Source organism: Anarhichas minor, unplaced genomic scaffold (genome assembly GCF_050575085.1).
Source record: "Anarhichas minor isolate MPS153535 unplaced genomic scaffold, ASM5057508v1 ptg000021l, whole genome shotgun sequence".
Classification (NCBI taxonomy): Eukaryota; Metazoa; Chordata; class Actinopteri; order Perciformes; family Anarhichadidae; genus Anarhichas; species Anarhichas minor.
The window spans coordinates 9,326,392-9,340,050 of record NW_027466467.1 but is presented as its reverse complement, the minus strand read 5'-3'; the positions used below and the strand labels follow the sequence as shown (position 1 = coordinate 9,340,050).

Sequence of the window (13,659 nt, the reverse complement as noted above, 5' to 3'; positions counted from 1 at the left end):
GTAGTGAACCATCACATACCGTAGTGGAGTGGATTACAAAAGAGGACTCCCATCTGTCTGTAGAGCTATTGTCTTCATTTTGTGACTGTCATCACTCACGTGACCCCCGTGACTGTTTATTTGTACACCGTATATTACACAAGAACGTCATTCTGCTGCACAGCTGTCTGACTCGCTCTGATAAACACAATGTGACCGGCATTTCAAAGTAACAACAAGCTGTGGTCTGCTCTTAGCAACGCAAAACACCAGACAAGCTCTAAATGCATGCAAACTGCAAGTCAAGTCTTTTAAATGAGGCCGTCACTAACTGAACTGTATTTATGAGGAGCATTTTCCTGAGTTACAGACTCCAGGGAGCCGAGCCCTTGACCATGATGGAAATGAATGACATCCTGCCCCGTGTCGGGAAACTATGAATGATGATGATGAAGGAGTTGCTCTCTTAATTACTGTGTGGTCGTTCTAACACAAAGCGAGGGGAAGTCTACAGTGCAAAGATTTTAGTAGCAGTGTTCAAAGTCTACCAGTTGATGTCAGGCTTCCCTCCATGACAGATCAGGATAACTGCATGTCTGGACAACAGTTTCCACAGGGTGGCAGAGTGATGTGACAGATAGTCCAGTGACTCTGTACAGAACAAACGTCTTCGGTTTGGGACCCCTTAAAACAGAACAAAAGTCTGCTCGTGGTCGTCTCTTTAAAGCATATTTGGGTGGCAATTTGTGTGACTTAATAAGAATCAAATCAGCTCACCAACAAGTCGTAACAATCCATTAACACCGGAGGTTACGGTTTGCACAACTCTCCACTTCCTGGATGCTGAAAGAATGCACTTTGCAGTGCTGATGAACCGAAAATATCCCAGCTGTCTTATTCAACATGCGCTCTTCAGATCCACATCTCTTCGACGATTGATTAAGTGTACATTAAATAATATAATTCAATTTAATGTAATTTAATTCGTTTTATTTAATAAAACTATCTATTTATATAAAACTATCTATCTACTATTTAATAATAACTAATTTATTTTAATTAAATGTATTTTATTAATTTAAGGTATTTCATGTAATTCAACTTATAATGCATCTAAGGGTTAAAGATAAAACTATATTGTAACAATCATTTTATTTAAGAATGACAGTATGTGATGTTTAATTTGATATGAATTTAACCTTGGATAAGAAAAATAAGCAAAACATTGGGAGTGAGGACGTGAACTTCATCTGAATACCTGAAACATACCTCTGTTATCTTCGTCTTTGTCTAATCTTATTTAAAAATGCACCACACAGCAGTGTTTTTTACAAGTCTGTGTGATGTGTGTGATGAAACAGGTGATGACCTTTCCTCGCTCCTTGACCTTTGACCTGTGTGCAGCCTAAAGAAGGGGTGGAAAACAAGGTGTCATTATGAGAGCCAGACATTGTAATGGCAGGTTTTAGCGACTTTGTAAAAAGGTTTGGTTAAACCAATCAGCTTCCACAGCACCATTTGAACAGCTAACTTCCTTTCTTCACGCCAACATATCTAGATTTGTTTTATTGCCGTCCAAGTTGAGGATTTTCTTGGACAATCACAAGGATTAAAAACACAATTTCTTGTCTGTGACATAACCCACAATCAGAATCTGACAACTTGTCTCCACTTGCCTGTAAGAGTCTAATACCAGGAAAAACAAGTTGCCCCGGGAGCATTCACATGTTCCCACTGTGACAGAAGTGAAAGTCTATTCTTTCTTCATTAATATGAACTGGCACTGCTTTCACAACCTGTAAGGGTTGGGGAAAGTTGTTATTGCTATTTTATAAACTATTAATATTGCAAATACAAAATAAACCTTTTGGTAACAGTTGCTTTTTCGGTCCATTTGATGGTGCTGAGTTTTTCCTGGTGAGGTCATGGGTAAAGTCAGCGGGATTGTCAGGAAGTCAAAACAAAGATGGATGGTTGATCAGTTTGTCTGCTTAACTGACAAACACATTTTGCTGCAATAAAACGATTGATGTGAGATGAATCGAGTGAAAAACAGACAAACTGCATAATTTGCAGTTGAAAAAAAAGGTAATAGATCTCAATTTAATTCATCAGCATATCGCAAAATGTTTAAAATCGCTATAAGATTGTATCGTGACTTTAGTATCGGGATGATATTGTATCACAGGGCAACAGGTGATCTCCTCCCCCTACTGTGTGCACTCCAGCATTCAGCTGAACAGTTGGGAAAATGTGCTTCAACATGGCCGACAAAACAGAAGAGATTAAACAACTGTTATCACTATGATCACTATTATCACTATGACAACACACCTGTCCATAAATAGAACACAGATCTGGTGATTTTTCCCTAAAGGACATAGAATCACTTCACATTTTGCATAATAACTTCTGAATAACCTAAAGGAACAGTGGCTTAGTGTTCCTCTGAATGCTCTGTGGCAGGAACTGGTCAAGCCAGATCTCTCACAAGCCTTGAGCCACATCCTCACAGAAGAATGAATTCACACTTTATCTCATGACTCACCACTTATTTTTATTTTTTATCGCTGACTTTTCTACTCAATACAAGCCGGGGCAATGTTTGCACAATCGGATCCCTCCCTGTTTTATTACACTACAGTATCATCTGTACAGTGTTTACCTCCAGTGAAGTTGAGGGAGGAGATTTGAGGAGGAGCCACCTGTCAACTGAGAAGAAACCTGACAGAATCACACACTGAACCGTCTCAGAGGAGAGTATGCTTTCTATCTAAAAGGAAACACACCAGCGGCATTTTATCCATCGACTGGAGAGAAATGGGTGGTAATATAAGTCAGAAGAAGGGCGGCAAGACAGCCAGCGCAAGGAGTCACACCAGCAGCGTCATGTGAGTCTAATCACTCACCTGTTTAATGCCGACTTTCAACAGAGAAAGTTCTTTCTTTGTAGAATTGTGTTGTTTACAGCTGGACCAGTGTTGAACGAGGCGTCTAACCTCTGTCTCACAGTACTAGTTCCTATTTGTCAACATATTTGGAGTTATAGTAACGCAGTAGCAGTGAGAATAAGAAAAATGCTGTTTTACTGTGTGAGAGTGGCCTCTGTTAAAGCGGACACTTGCACACACATGCAAATATTCACACACCCTCACAATGATCCCACAGATAAGACTGCATACTGACGGACTGTTTGCTCATCGGCTTTAAGTACGTGGATATGTATGTGTGTGTGTGTGTGTGTGTGTGTGTTTTTGGGTAAACACACTAATGAGAATAATACTCAAAGAATCAAACAGAACCAAAAGGTTGAGCATGTTCACATGTTTATGTGCAGCACTTCTTTTTGATTTGTTGGGACACTTGACACCAAGCAGTTAACGTGATCAGTTACAGATCCAGTTGTTTAATCATGATCTGATTGTGACAAATATAGCTCCACAGTGTCGATATTTGCTCGAGGCGATCCGTGTCCTCCTTGATGTGGGAGGCGTAGCAGCAGCTCTGCCCTCTGTAGGTCGGACTACAGACACACTGGACCGTCAGACAAACACTGCTGATCGACTGTAAACATTCCACACAGTTCACTTACGGAAAAAAAAAAAAAAAAAAAACATTCTACAACCACAGATGGCAACATTTACAAATGACGCAGTGGACAACCGGTTGTCAGTGTTGTACAAACTGACAGACTAATGATGGTGACATACGAGGAAACCAGCTCACATTTGATTGGTTGCTGGGGTCTTCAGCGATGCTTTCTTATGTAGAAAATAGTTCGGGCAGTAGAGAGATACACATCGAACTCTCAGTTATTCCAAACTTTGGTGGTTTGTATCAACACTTGCTTGTGCGTCTGTCGTCTCAGTCTCTTCTTCTTTGACCCAGACTTTGGGTGACTTGTTCTTCTGAGTTTTAGGTGACAGCATGTCAGGCTGGCACGAGTCAGCAAATCTCTCGCGTGCTTTCTCCCAGTTCTTCTGGGACTTAGATTTGGTCACAGAGGTGCAGTCTAGCGACACGGCGCCACCCGCCCCCAAACCTGACTGGGACTTTCTCATTTTCAATTGAATCTGCGGAGAAAAGATCGAGAAAGAAACCAAATCATTGTGCTGCTTTGCAATACTTTTTATTCATTACAGAATCTGCAAACAACAGATTGTCTTACCGGGTCTTTCATTCCAGTTCCCTCTTTACCCAGACCCTCTCCTTTCTTCCAGCCCATCTTCTCCAGCATCTTCCGTCCTTTATTGACTTCGCTGATCTCCCTTTGAGAAGACAAGTGAGACATATGATATGGTTACTAATCCATCCATTATTGTCCCTTCTTTTGTGATTAGTCTAGGAGGATATACTTACTGATGAACAGAAGCGGGTGCATCGTCTCGTTGAAAAACACCCTCGCTGCCCACCGTCTGCCGCCGAGACTGTGCTCGATCCTGGTATCTGGGGTTCCTCAGAGCTTTGGCCTCCTCATACTCACTGCTCTGTTTACGCAAACGCACAGAGAACCGAGAGGTGAGAGGCATAAAGAGAAGAAGAGTTTAACTGCCGGCTGCTAGTCCTGATAACACTCACCTGCAGGCCGTATTTTGCCTTCATCTGCTTCAGCTCCTTTTGTCTCAGTGCTTCTTTATCCTCTTTGGTGAGAGCAGGACCTTCGGGAAAATACAGAGGAAAACTCTAATAATGTTCTTCTCATGTCTTCTAACATGGTTAAAAAGCACCAACTAGTGAGTGCAATCACATGTAGAGCTTTTGTTTGAGGAAAGGTTTAAACAATGAAAAAGCATATCACTGTAATATCACTGCGGTTTCATGACTCTATACAAACAGAAAGTGTAGTTCTGTGGATGTGGCTTCTCTTGAGTTGGCTCACCTGTAGCCTCCTCTCTCCTGTGCTTGCTGAGGTGAGCCATCACCTGACCGGGCTCACAGCCATCACAGGTATCTGTCCCCGAGTGGATATGGAAAGACAGCACCGTCTCTCCCATCTTCACCTCATCGCCGTGCATCAGTGCATGTGGCTCACATTTGGTTTTGGGCTGCAGAAGGAACATAGCATTGATAACGTCACTGCTCCGTTGAAGTTTTAACTGTTTTATTTAGAGGCAAACAGACGAGAGACAAAATGTCGACCTGCAAGATCCTGTTGCCGTTAATGACGGTTCCATTCTGGCTTCCCTGGTCCACCAGCATGTAGCTCTGCTGCTCCTGGTCAAAGTATACCTCTGCGTGGAACTGGAACCCAAACGCAGTTCAGTTAGGGACATCAAATACGCAAATTATTTATGAAGATCACTGGACACAAATAAAACTGGAGAGGGGGTACCTTGCTGACTCCCATTTCTGGTATTCGGACTGCATGGTCCATATCCTTCTCTCTGCAACAGAAAGACAGCAGGTTGTCTTCTTTATGACTTACTGAGAGATTCATTCCTCATATGTTCACAAAGTGAGACATCACTTAAAGCCATGTCATTCTGTCTTTGGTGCTGCACCCTCAGGACTAACGAACCCTTCTACAACAACATGCACTCACTTTTTTTTTTTGGTACGAAAGTTTCATACCTTGTGCAGATGTAAGTAAACATCACAAACCTGCCAATGGTGGCTGGAGAGTCGGCTGTGATGATGAACAGAGTGCCCACCTGCAGCACTGGGGATCTGACCACCGTCACTCGTACACAGGGCGGCCAGATGTCTTTTACTGCAAGAAAAATAAACCCGCTGCATTGTGAAAGGAACATGGCAGCCTCAACAGGCTGAAGTGTTCGGAGCAAATGACAGGTGAGGATCTTTTTTTTTTTTTTTTAGACGTGTGCCTTAAACAACCTCTAAATTGGGCTTGTTTTTCGTCTCACCTTGACTCTGAGTCTCCATCTCTGACTCTGGGCTTTCCTTGGAGCTGGAGCTAGAAGACGATGAGACTGAGGGAGTGGTCTCCCACTCCTCTCTCTCCGACTCTGTGATCTCACCCTCTTCCGGTTCACTGTTCCCCTCCGAGCCATCGCTCCGAGCCGGACTCTTTTTCTTCTTCGTTTTTTTTGACTTGGCCTTCTTCCTCTTCCTCCTTGATCTATCCTTATCATCGTCGTGTGAATCCCTTTTCTGCTTCTTCCTCTTTGATGAAGTTTTGTCGCTCTCCGCTCTGCGTTTGGAAGAGTGTTTTCTTCGTGGAGCCACGTCTGGACTGCGAGACTTTCGTTTCAGTTTTGTGGTCCTCTTAGTTGATTGCCTTTCAACCCATTCGGTTTCTTCGTCTTCCAACTTTACCTCATCAAATGTGAGTTCCTGCCATCAGACAGTCAACAGTGAGATTACCATCTCTAGTGAAGTTCACTGACAGGGCAAGCTGGCTTTGTAGATCCCATTCTGCTGGTCATGTCTGCCACTGATTGTGTGGTTTCAGTCTTCAAAGACAATTCACTATAGACCTCCACCAAACTACACTCGTGTAATCATTAGTAGTAGGGTATGTTTTACTACCATTACATTATTGATTGTGTTAAAATCTCCTCACTCACTTTAGAGCTTGATATAGACACAAGACTGTGAATCATCACATCACAGTCAAAATCTTTCAAAATATATTGTTGTGACTAACCGAACCTGCCACTTTCAGTGGAACTGTATGAGTGGTGTATCTATTAAAAATATCTTGAACATTTTGTTTTAATTGCTTTGCCAGTTGGAATTAAAGGCGTACCTCTGTGGGAAGCAGTTTTCCAGTAAGAAGAAATCTTCATTTTAGCCAATGAGTTAGCCACCTCTTGCACCTAGGTCAGAGGATAATCTTTTCAGTCATCTAACCTCAACTTAATACAAACGAAACAAGCATTTGAAGACTGAAACCAATAGTCATGAGTATTTGAAATATCAAGGTTTTTAAGGGGGAGCTACAAAGTCCAAAGCCAGCTGTCAGCCACTAAGATGTATTTATGTTGTGCATCAATAACAGATCCAGGTGTTACATACCTTATCATCCTGGTGGGATGTTTTCTTGGACCCTTTCTTGAGCTTTCGACTCTTCTTTTCACCAGCGCTCTTGTCTTGGCACGGCTCTGCAGCGGTTTGTACAGCAGGCACCTCAATCCTGGAATGAAACTGGTATCGTCCACTCTCTGCATCAAAGCAGTAGTAAATGCCCGTGTTGGCATCATAGTACAACTGACTGGCCTGAGGAAGAGAAAAAAAACAAGATAAGCGGACTTGTAGACAATGCTGCTGAATTCATTATGCTATAGACAACTTAATTTTACTAAAAGAAAGTGCGTTTGACGAACCGAGTCGTAGTAGAAGCTTGTGCTGTGGTCATAGTACATCCCAGTAGTCTCATCAAAGACAAAGCCAGTTTGTGTCATAGCCTCTTCAGCAGTAGCCCTCAACATATCGGCTATGGATCCTCCATTATCCTCCTGAAAGAGACAATGCCATTTATTAGTCATGATTTAATGTATAAATTAATTAATTCATATCAACATCACAGTACAGGATTTGGGATTAGGGTTGATACAATCAGCCCATTAATCGATTAGTTGAAACATCCATTCCAATTCTAATAATGATCTTTAAATCACGAAGAAAGAAACCATTACTTCTACTTTAAGTAACTTTTTAATAAAACAAACCTCTGTTGTGACTGCAACACTGTCGTCAGGGTTAGCATTAGCATTAGCTGCTTCAGTTGGTGTGGAAACCTCTGTTGCCTCGCTGCCATTAGCTTCATCCTCGGCTGCTACTGTGTTGTCCGGGCCGTCCTTAGTGTCTGAAGCCTCCGGGTTCTGAGAGTGGCCTCCATAGTAGTAGTTGTAATAATCTGAGGAATATTGAAAACATGTTGGAATAGTTTACTTGCTTTCTGACAAACGGAAATGATTTATTTAATGTAAATGCTAAATGAACACACCTGTTTCAGTCCATACATATTCCTCAGTCTGAGTTTCACTGTCGACTCTGTCTTTATTTTTCTTCTTCCGCTCATGGATCTCTGCGCTCAGCTGGTCAACCTGAAAAAATACATTTGAAATCATGTCAAGTGGCAGACATTCTTTAAGCTACAGGGGGCTTAACAAAATCAGATCAGTGGACCACCTTAAATAAAGACCACCTGTACATCAGATGTGGACCAGCTTAAATAAAGACCACCTGTACACAGGTCATTGTGATGCACTGACCTGTTTCCTCAGGTCCTCGTTGTAGCTCTCGGTGCTCCTCTGCAGTCTCTCGGACTGGTTCAGTTGTTTCTGTAACTTGGTCAGCTCGGCTCTGCAGTCGTGGAGCTCCCGCTTCAACGACTCCACTTTGAGACGGAGCTCAGTCTCTTCAGACTCCGTGTCCTTTTCTCCATTTTCGTTCTCCATTAGTTCAACTAAAAGACGTTAACAATCGACATTGTAACTTGTAACGTTTAAGGAAAGCTGCCTCCGAACATTAGCTACAGTTGAAGCTAGCGCTAGCTCGTCTAGCATATCTGTTTCTGGAGGTTGCTAGTTCATTTTTTCCCCCAAAGATACAATAGACAGTACGGTGTACTACCTATATATTGTTCAGCACCATACTACTGCTAAGCAAGCACATAAACTGTTAATGTTAACTAACTACCTGATGACCCTAACTGTGCTAACCTAGCGTTAGCTCCGTCTTCATAGGTGCACTTACCGTTTGCATCGTTTTCGGCTCTTTTTCAGTGACTTTCCTGTCAGCGCGACACATGAACCGATCTGAAAGTTGAAAATAGACATTTTGTAACTATCCCGTGTTTCCGACACACTCGAGTACATGTTTTTGATGATAATGAGACAGTTACAGTTATAACCGTGGTAATGTTTACTGTCCACCCTGTTTTCACAACCGCCATTTACTACTAGCTAACTATGCCGTTACAACGGAAGTACTTCTTCTTCGGGTTTGGCGGACTTCTTCTCCTTTTTTTCAAATGTGACCATGTATCTCGAAGAACTTTACTGGCACACTTTCGACAAACTAATTTCATAGCTTAACGTTACCAGTAAAAACTAACAGGCATATACTGTATATATATATATATATATTATATCAAATGATCATATCTTAGCGTCCCTTTACTTTGCAATAGATGTATGGTCTTTACTTCGGTAAGAAAACAGCATGCAGTCCTCCATCTGCTCTCAGTTTTCATGTTAGTGCAGTCTACAATAATACATTTAAAAGATCGGACAGTCTTCCTCCAGCTGATACTCGAGAACAGCTGACTCTAGAAAGTAGAAAATGCCTGTACTGTATGCTGACATGCTAATTATCTTGATTTTGGTGCAGCATGTTAAACATTCAAATGTCACTGACTTAAAATGTTTAGATTTTTAAATTTTAGAGGTTCTTGTTATAAGATTGTTCAGGGTCTTAGGGAATTTGCAGGAATATATATTTATTTGTACTGTATTAATAACTGAAGGGGAGTAATGTTACATGGAAAATAACCTGGATTACCAGTCAGGCAAAGGATTTTCTGGTAGTTTATGAGAGAAGTTTGTGGTAATTAATAGAAACGTTATTTGAAAAAAATGTAGGTTACCATAAAGCCCCTCTAACCGGTAAGGAAGTGAGCCCAATTGCTTGTTGATTGTGGACATGGAGTGACAGCTCAATACTGAGCATTTTACAGTGGATGTGAATTGAGCTCAAAAGGCTTTAAAAAAACGTATAATAACTCATGGACTGTGCATATCATCATAAACAACTTGTTTACAGTTGATCGGTGCACAGCTATAGATGTCATCACAATGTACATCCAGTGTATTGGTGTGCAGTTTTAAGCATGTTGCATATAAATTGAGTTTGCACTGTTTAAAGGTGTGTCTCGTAATATATGCCATATGCTAGTTTTATGTTTGTTTATGACCTTCGTTAACTCAGTATTTAAATTGATGATATTTATTGCTATCAGAATATGTAAACAGCATTTTCAGCAATGTTCTTACGTTTTGAAGTGCACTGTGCCACTATGCACTTTCACCACTAGATGTCACTGCAACACACTGATTCTGCTTTTTGACAGCTCAGAGTGAAACTGGGGGGAAATAATATGATGCATGAGCAGTAGCCTACTTTCTGACCTGAAGGTAGTTACTCATCTCTGGCAGGATGTGGTCACAACTTTAAGTCAAAGCCAAACGTTTTCAGCAAGTATTCTAGCTGCTATTTGATGAATGTTCCTCTCACACTGTTCAGTTTACCTCTGTTCATATTTGCTGTCAGAGACATTTTAGTTTCCCTCACAGTTGTGACAAGGAAAAAGTCAGGACTACTGTATGCTAACTTGGGCTAATTGTTGCACACATCCCCTCTGTCAATGGCTCCATTTGTCCTTCCTCTTCCTAATCTATTCCTCAAACACACACACATATTCTTCTAGTCGCATTTTGATTCACTTCCTTCCTCCATGTGTATCTGCACTTATCCCCCCCATTGTCCTCTGCAAGTTAAATTGTCTCTATTTATGGCGAGAGTGTATTTAAAGTATGATACTGTGCAAATATTATCTCTGAATTCTTTCAGACACTTGAGCTGTGAAGTTACAGGGAAACTTTGTCAGAAAAATATTGTTACTGGATTCATTCTTTAAGCTTGACATGGAGACTGGACATAAATATGTCATTAGTCACATTTGTACAGAGTGCAGGCAGAATTTGTGTTGCTGAGAAAAATGTCCACAATGGGCTCGGAAGGCCTGAGTTGTTTTCCTTCTTTCTGTTTTCTCAAAATTGCTTTTGGGTTCCTCCCACTGTGTCTGAAATCTGAGCTCTTTGAGTTCTATTTGGATTTTGGTGGAGTGTCGGGCTCCTTGGCAGGACCTCTAATGGCTGTGGTGGTGGTAGAATGGGGTAGGCTTTTATCTGGAGACGCACAGCTGTCTCACGCTACCTACTGATGTTTATTGGTCCCATTTTTAGACTAGAAAACAAGCATAAAGCTGTCTACTGTGACTACTAGTTTGTTTTTAAAGGAGTGAAAACAATGGCGGTGCTCAGCTCAAGTTTCTTTAGTGTGTTTGTTAAAAAGCCCTGGCAATGAAAAGTTATGAGTTTATGTTCATATAACCCACTTATCCCTGGCTACCATGAGTTTTTACTGGCCCCTCACTATGGCGCAGGGAGCAATTTAGAATAAACTGAGAATCCATAAAAACAGAGTTTAATGCCCTTTTCACTCTCAATTTATTGTCCAAATAACCTCTACATGCAGAAAACACACCATGATAACACCTTCCCTTTTTCTCATGTGTTGTAGCTTTGTCTATTAATCAGATAGACAAGGACAACATCTGGGAACAGTAATATTTTCTTCTAATGAGCCTGAGCTACTGAGGGGCTCCACTGTGGCTCAGTGGCTTCAAAAATAGGACCGCCTGGTGCTTTTATTTCTTTTTCTATACTGACCCTAGAATAAAGGCACAAATTGATCCTTGTGCTTCAGTGATTATCTCGTTGTACTACTCCATAACTATCCTACTACTTGCACGTGAGCAATGCAGGCAGGGGTCCCCTTCATCCTCACCTCAGCCTCGAGCCCCTCCAGACCCAGACATAAATATGTGGGCAGAGGACAAACTCCTCCCTTTCTGGTCCTATGTGGAAACTCTGAGCCTGACTGAGGCACGTGTGTCTCTGCTCCTCCATTGGAATTTGGGAGGAGTTTAGCTGCTGCGTGGCCAAACCAAACCATGAGGGAGGAGTCCAGTATTACAAAACAATACACAGAGGATGCATTCGCATGTTATATGACAAGGCAAGCAAAACATAAAAAACATAAAAAATACCATACATGAGTTCTTGAAAAAGCCCAGAAGCTGTGGCCACATTGAAGCTCTGACATGTGTTTCATTTTGGTTTGAAAACTCACATGACAACTGCTGCTTATTGTTGTTGTTTGCTCAAATACAAGTCAACTTTAATAATAATGATAAGAAGAAGAAGAAGAAGGAGAAACTTAGTTTATAATTCGCTTTTCAAAACAGAGTAACAAAGCACGACACAATTAAATAAAATCAGGCCGGTAAAAGTAAAGAAAATGAAATAGCATTAAATACCCAGCAACCAAATAATAAGATTACAAATGTTAAATAAACAAATAGACCAGATTAAACATGTTACAAAATGTGTCTGATTCGCCGACAGGAAGTTCCAAAGTTGAGTGACACTGAACTCAAAAGCCGGTCGCCTTTAGTTTTGAGTCGGGGCTCAGGAACAGCCAGCAGAGCCCTGCTTGAGGATCTGAGGCTGGCTCATATAGGGGAGCAGCAATCAGGCAACATAACTAAGAGCAAGGCCATGAAGTGCTTTTAACATAATCAGCACAATCTTAAAATCAATTCTAAAACTGAATAAAAACCAGTAAACGGAGGCCAGAGCAGGGCTAAAGTGATCTTGTATTTTCAGATTTTGTTAAAAGGCTGGCGGCTGAGTTTTGACGTGAGACTGTGTTTTGGCTTAACCTTGGTTCTATACAATGATCTGAGGTTTATCTATAAACTTGGTCTCTTGGTCTACACAGAGAGTCCTCTGTTGATGTGAAGAGTGGCTTTAGAAGCATCAGTTATTTCAGAGAACACGCTGTAATTCTGTTGAGGTATTTCATACACACATCCTGAGTCATGTGACGCTTTCTTTTCCTCAACAACATGTACCTGTGTCAGATGCAACAATGGGTTTTTACTAGTGCTGGGCAACGATTAAAATATTTAATCGCGATTAATCGCATTGTTATGGCAAAGTTCAATAATGAATTCAAAAGTAGTGTATTGCGCACTTTCATTTTAAAAGTACTGCTATATGAACAAAAGGGCAATAACATTTGGTTCACTAGATGCAGGTAGCATGTTTTATACTTAATGTGAATATAATTCATACTTTGTTGGCATCTTATTCTGAAAACCGGATGTTCGTCTGAAGAAACCGGATGTTGTCTCATGTTAATCTTTCCGCTAACTTTCAAAGTCCTTCCTCGCTCCCGATCTGTGCCGTTTAAATGAGTTTACCGTGAATTTCAGCATATAGGTGCACTAAAATTACTGACTATAGGATGTTTGCTGGCTTTTATCCCACTGTTCTTGTCATCCTCTTGTTGTTATGTATATCTATTGTCTCTTGTCTTTCAATAAAAAATAAATAATTGTCGGCGTTAATTAATGAATGCGTTAACGCGAAATTAACGCGTTAACTTGCCCAGCACTAGTTTTTACCATCAATTAATGAGTGCACTGAAGGCCATGTTCCCCTGTGTGAACTGTTACCGCAGACACATTGAATCCAGCCCGGTAGATCTCCTGGGGCTATGCAACAGAACGGGTTCCCCTGGTCGTCCCTGCCTGCCTGCCGCTGGATGGGAGAAACCGTTAAGCCTGTAGGCTTAAAGATCTAACCCAACATTCCTAACCTCTCTCTGGGCTATAAAATGTGGAGCCCCAACAGTCCAGCTCCTCCTCCACCTTCTGTTTGTTTTTTGACTCCCTCCTTCTGCTTCAGAGTGGAAGAGCGGCCTGACAGGATCGTACCATTCTCCAACCACAGGGGAAGTCATTTAGTTGAGTGAGGAGTAGCTGCGTTCGCTTCTAGGGCTTCACGCGTCCTGCCTCCCCCGCTGTGTTTTTTGTCCGTGGACGGGCCCGAGGTGGGGGGGAGAGGTTGGGGAGGGGGTGTTCAG

The 13,659-nt window shown here is 41.6% G+C and overlaps 1 protein-coding gene across 2 annotated transcripts; it reads right to left on the bottom strand.

Annotated features, from left to right (window-relative positions):
- Positions 1-3,288: 3,288 nt before the first annotated feature.
- On the bottom strand, positions 3,289-8,854 carry aggf1 (angiogenic factor with G patch and FHA domains 1). 2 transcript variants are annotated; one of them, XM_076095691.1, is made up of 15 exons: positions 8,641-8,854; positions 8,157-8,350; positions 7,889-7,988; positions 7,611-7,798; positions 7,266-7,397; positions 6,958-7,158; positions 6,689-6,758; positions 5,581-5,689; positions 5,312-5,363; positions 5,119-5,220; positions 4,859-5,024; positions 4,558-4,637; positions 4,339-4,466; positions 4,148-4,247; positions 3,289-4,052 (listed from the first exon to the last, which is right to left on the bottom strand). In XM_076095691.1, exons 2-15 carry the CDS (start codon positions 8,340-8,342, stop codon positions 3,792-3,794), a joined length of 1,875 nt encoding a protein of 624 aa, XP_075951806.1. In that variant the 5' UTR covers positions 8,343-8,350; positions 8,641-8,854; the 3' UTR covers positions 3,289-3,791. The 2 variants fall into 2 exon arrangements, with proteins under 2 accessions (XP_075951806.1, XP_075951805.1); XM_076095690.1 differs by lacking the exon at positions 6,689-6,758 and adding an exon at positions 5,844-6,273 and having other exon boundaries at positions 8,641-8,851.
- Between the last annotated feature and the right edge of the window lie 4,805 nt (positions 8,855-13,659).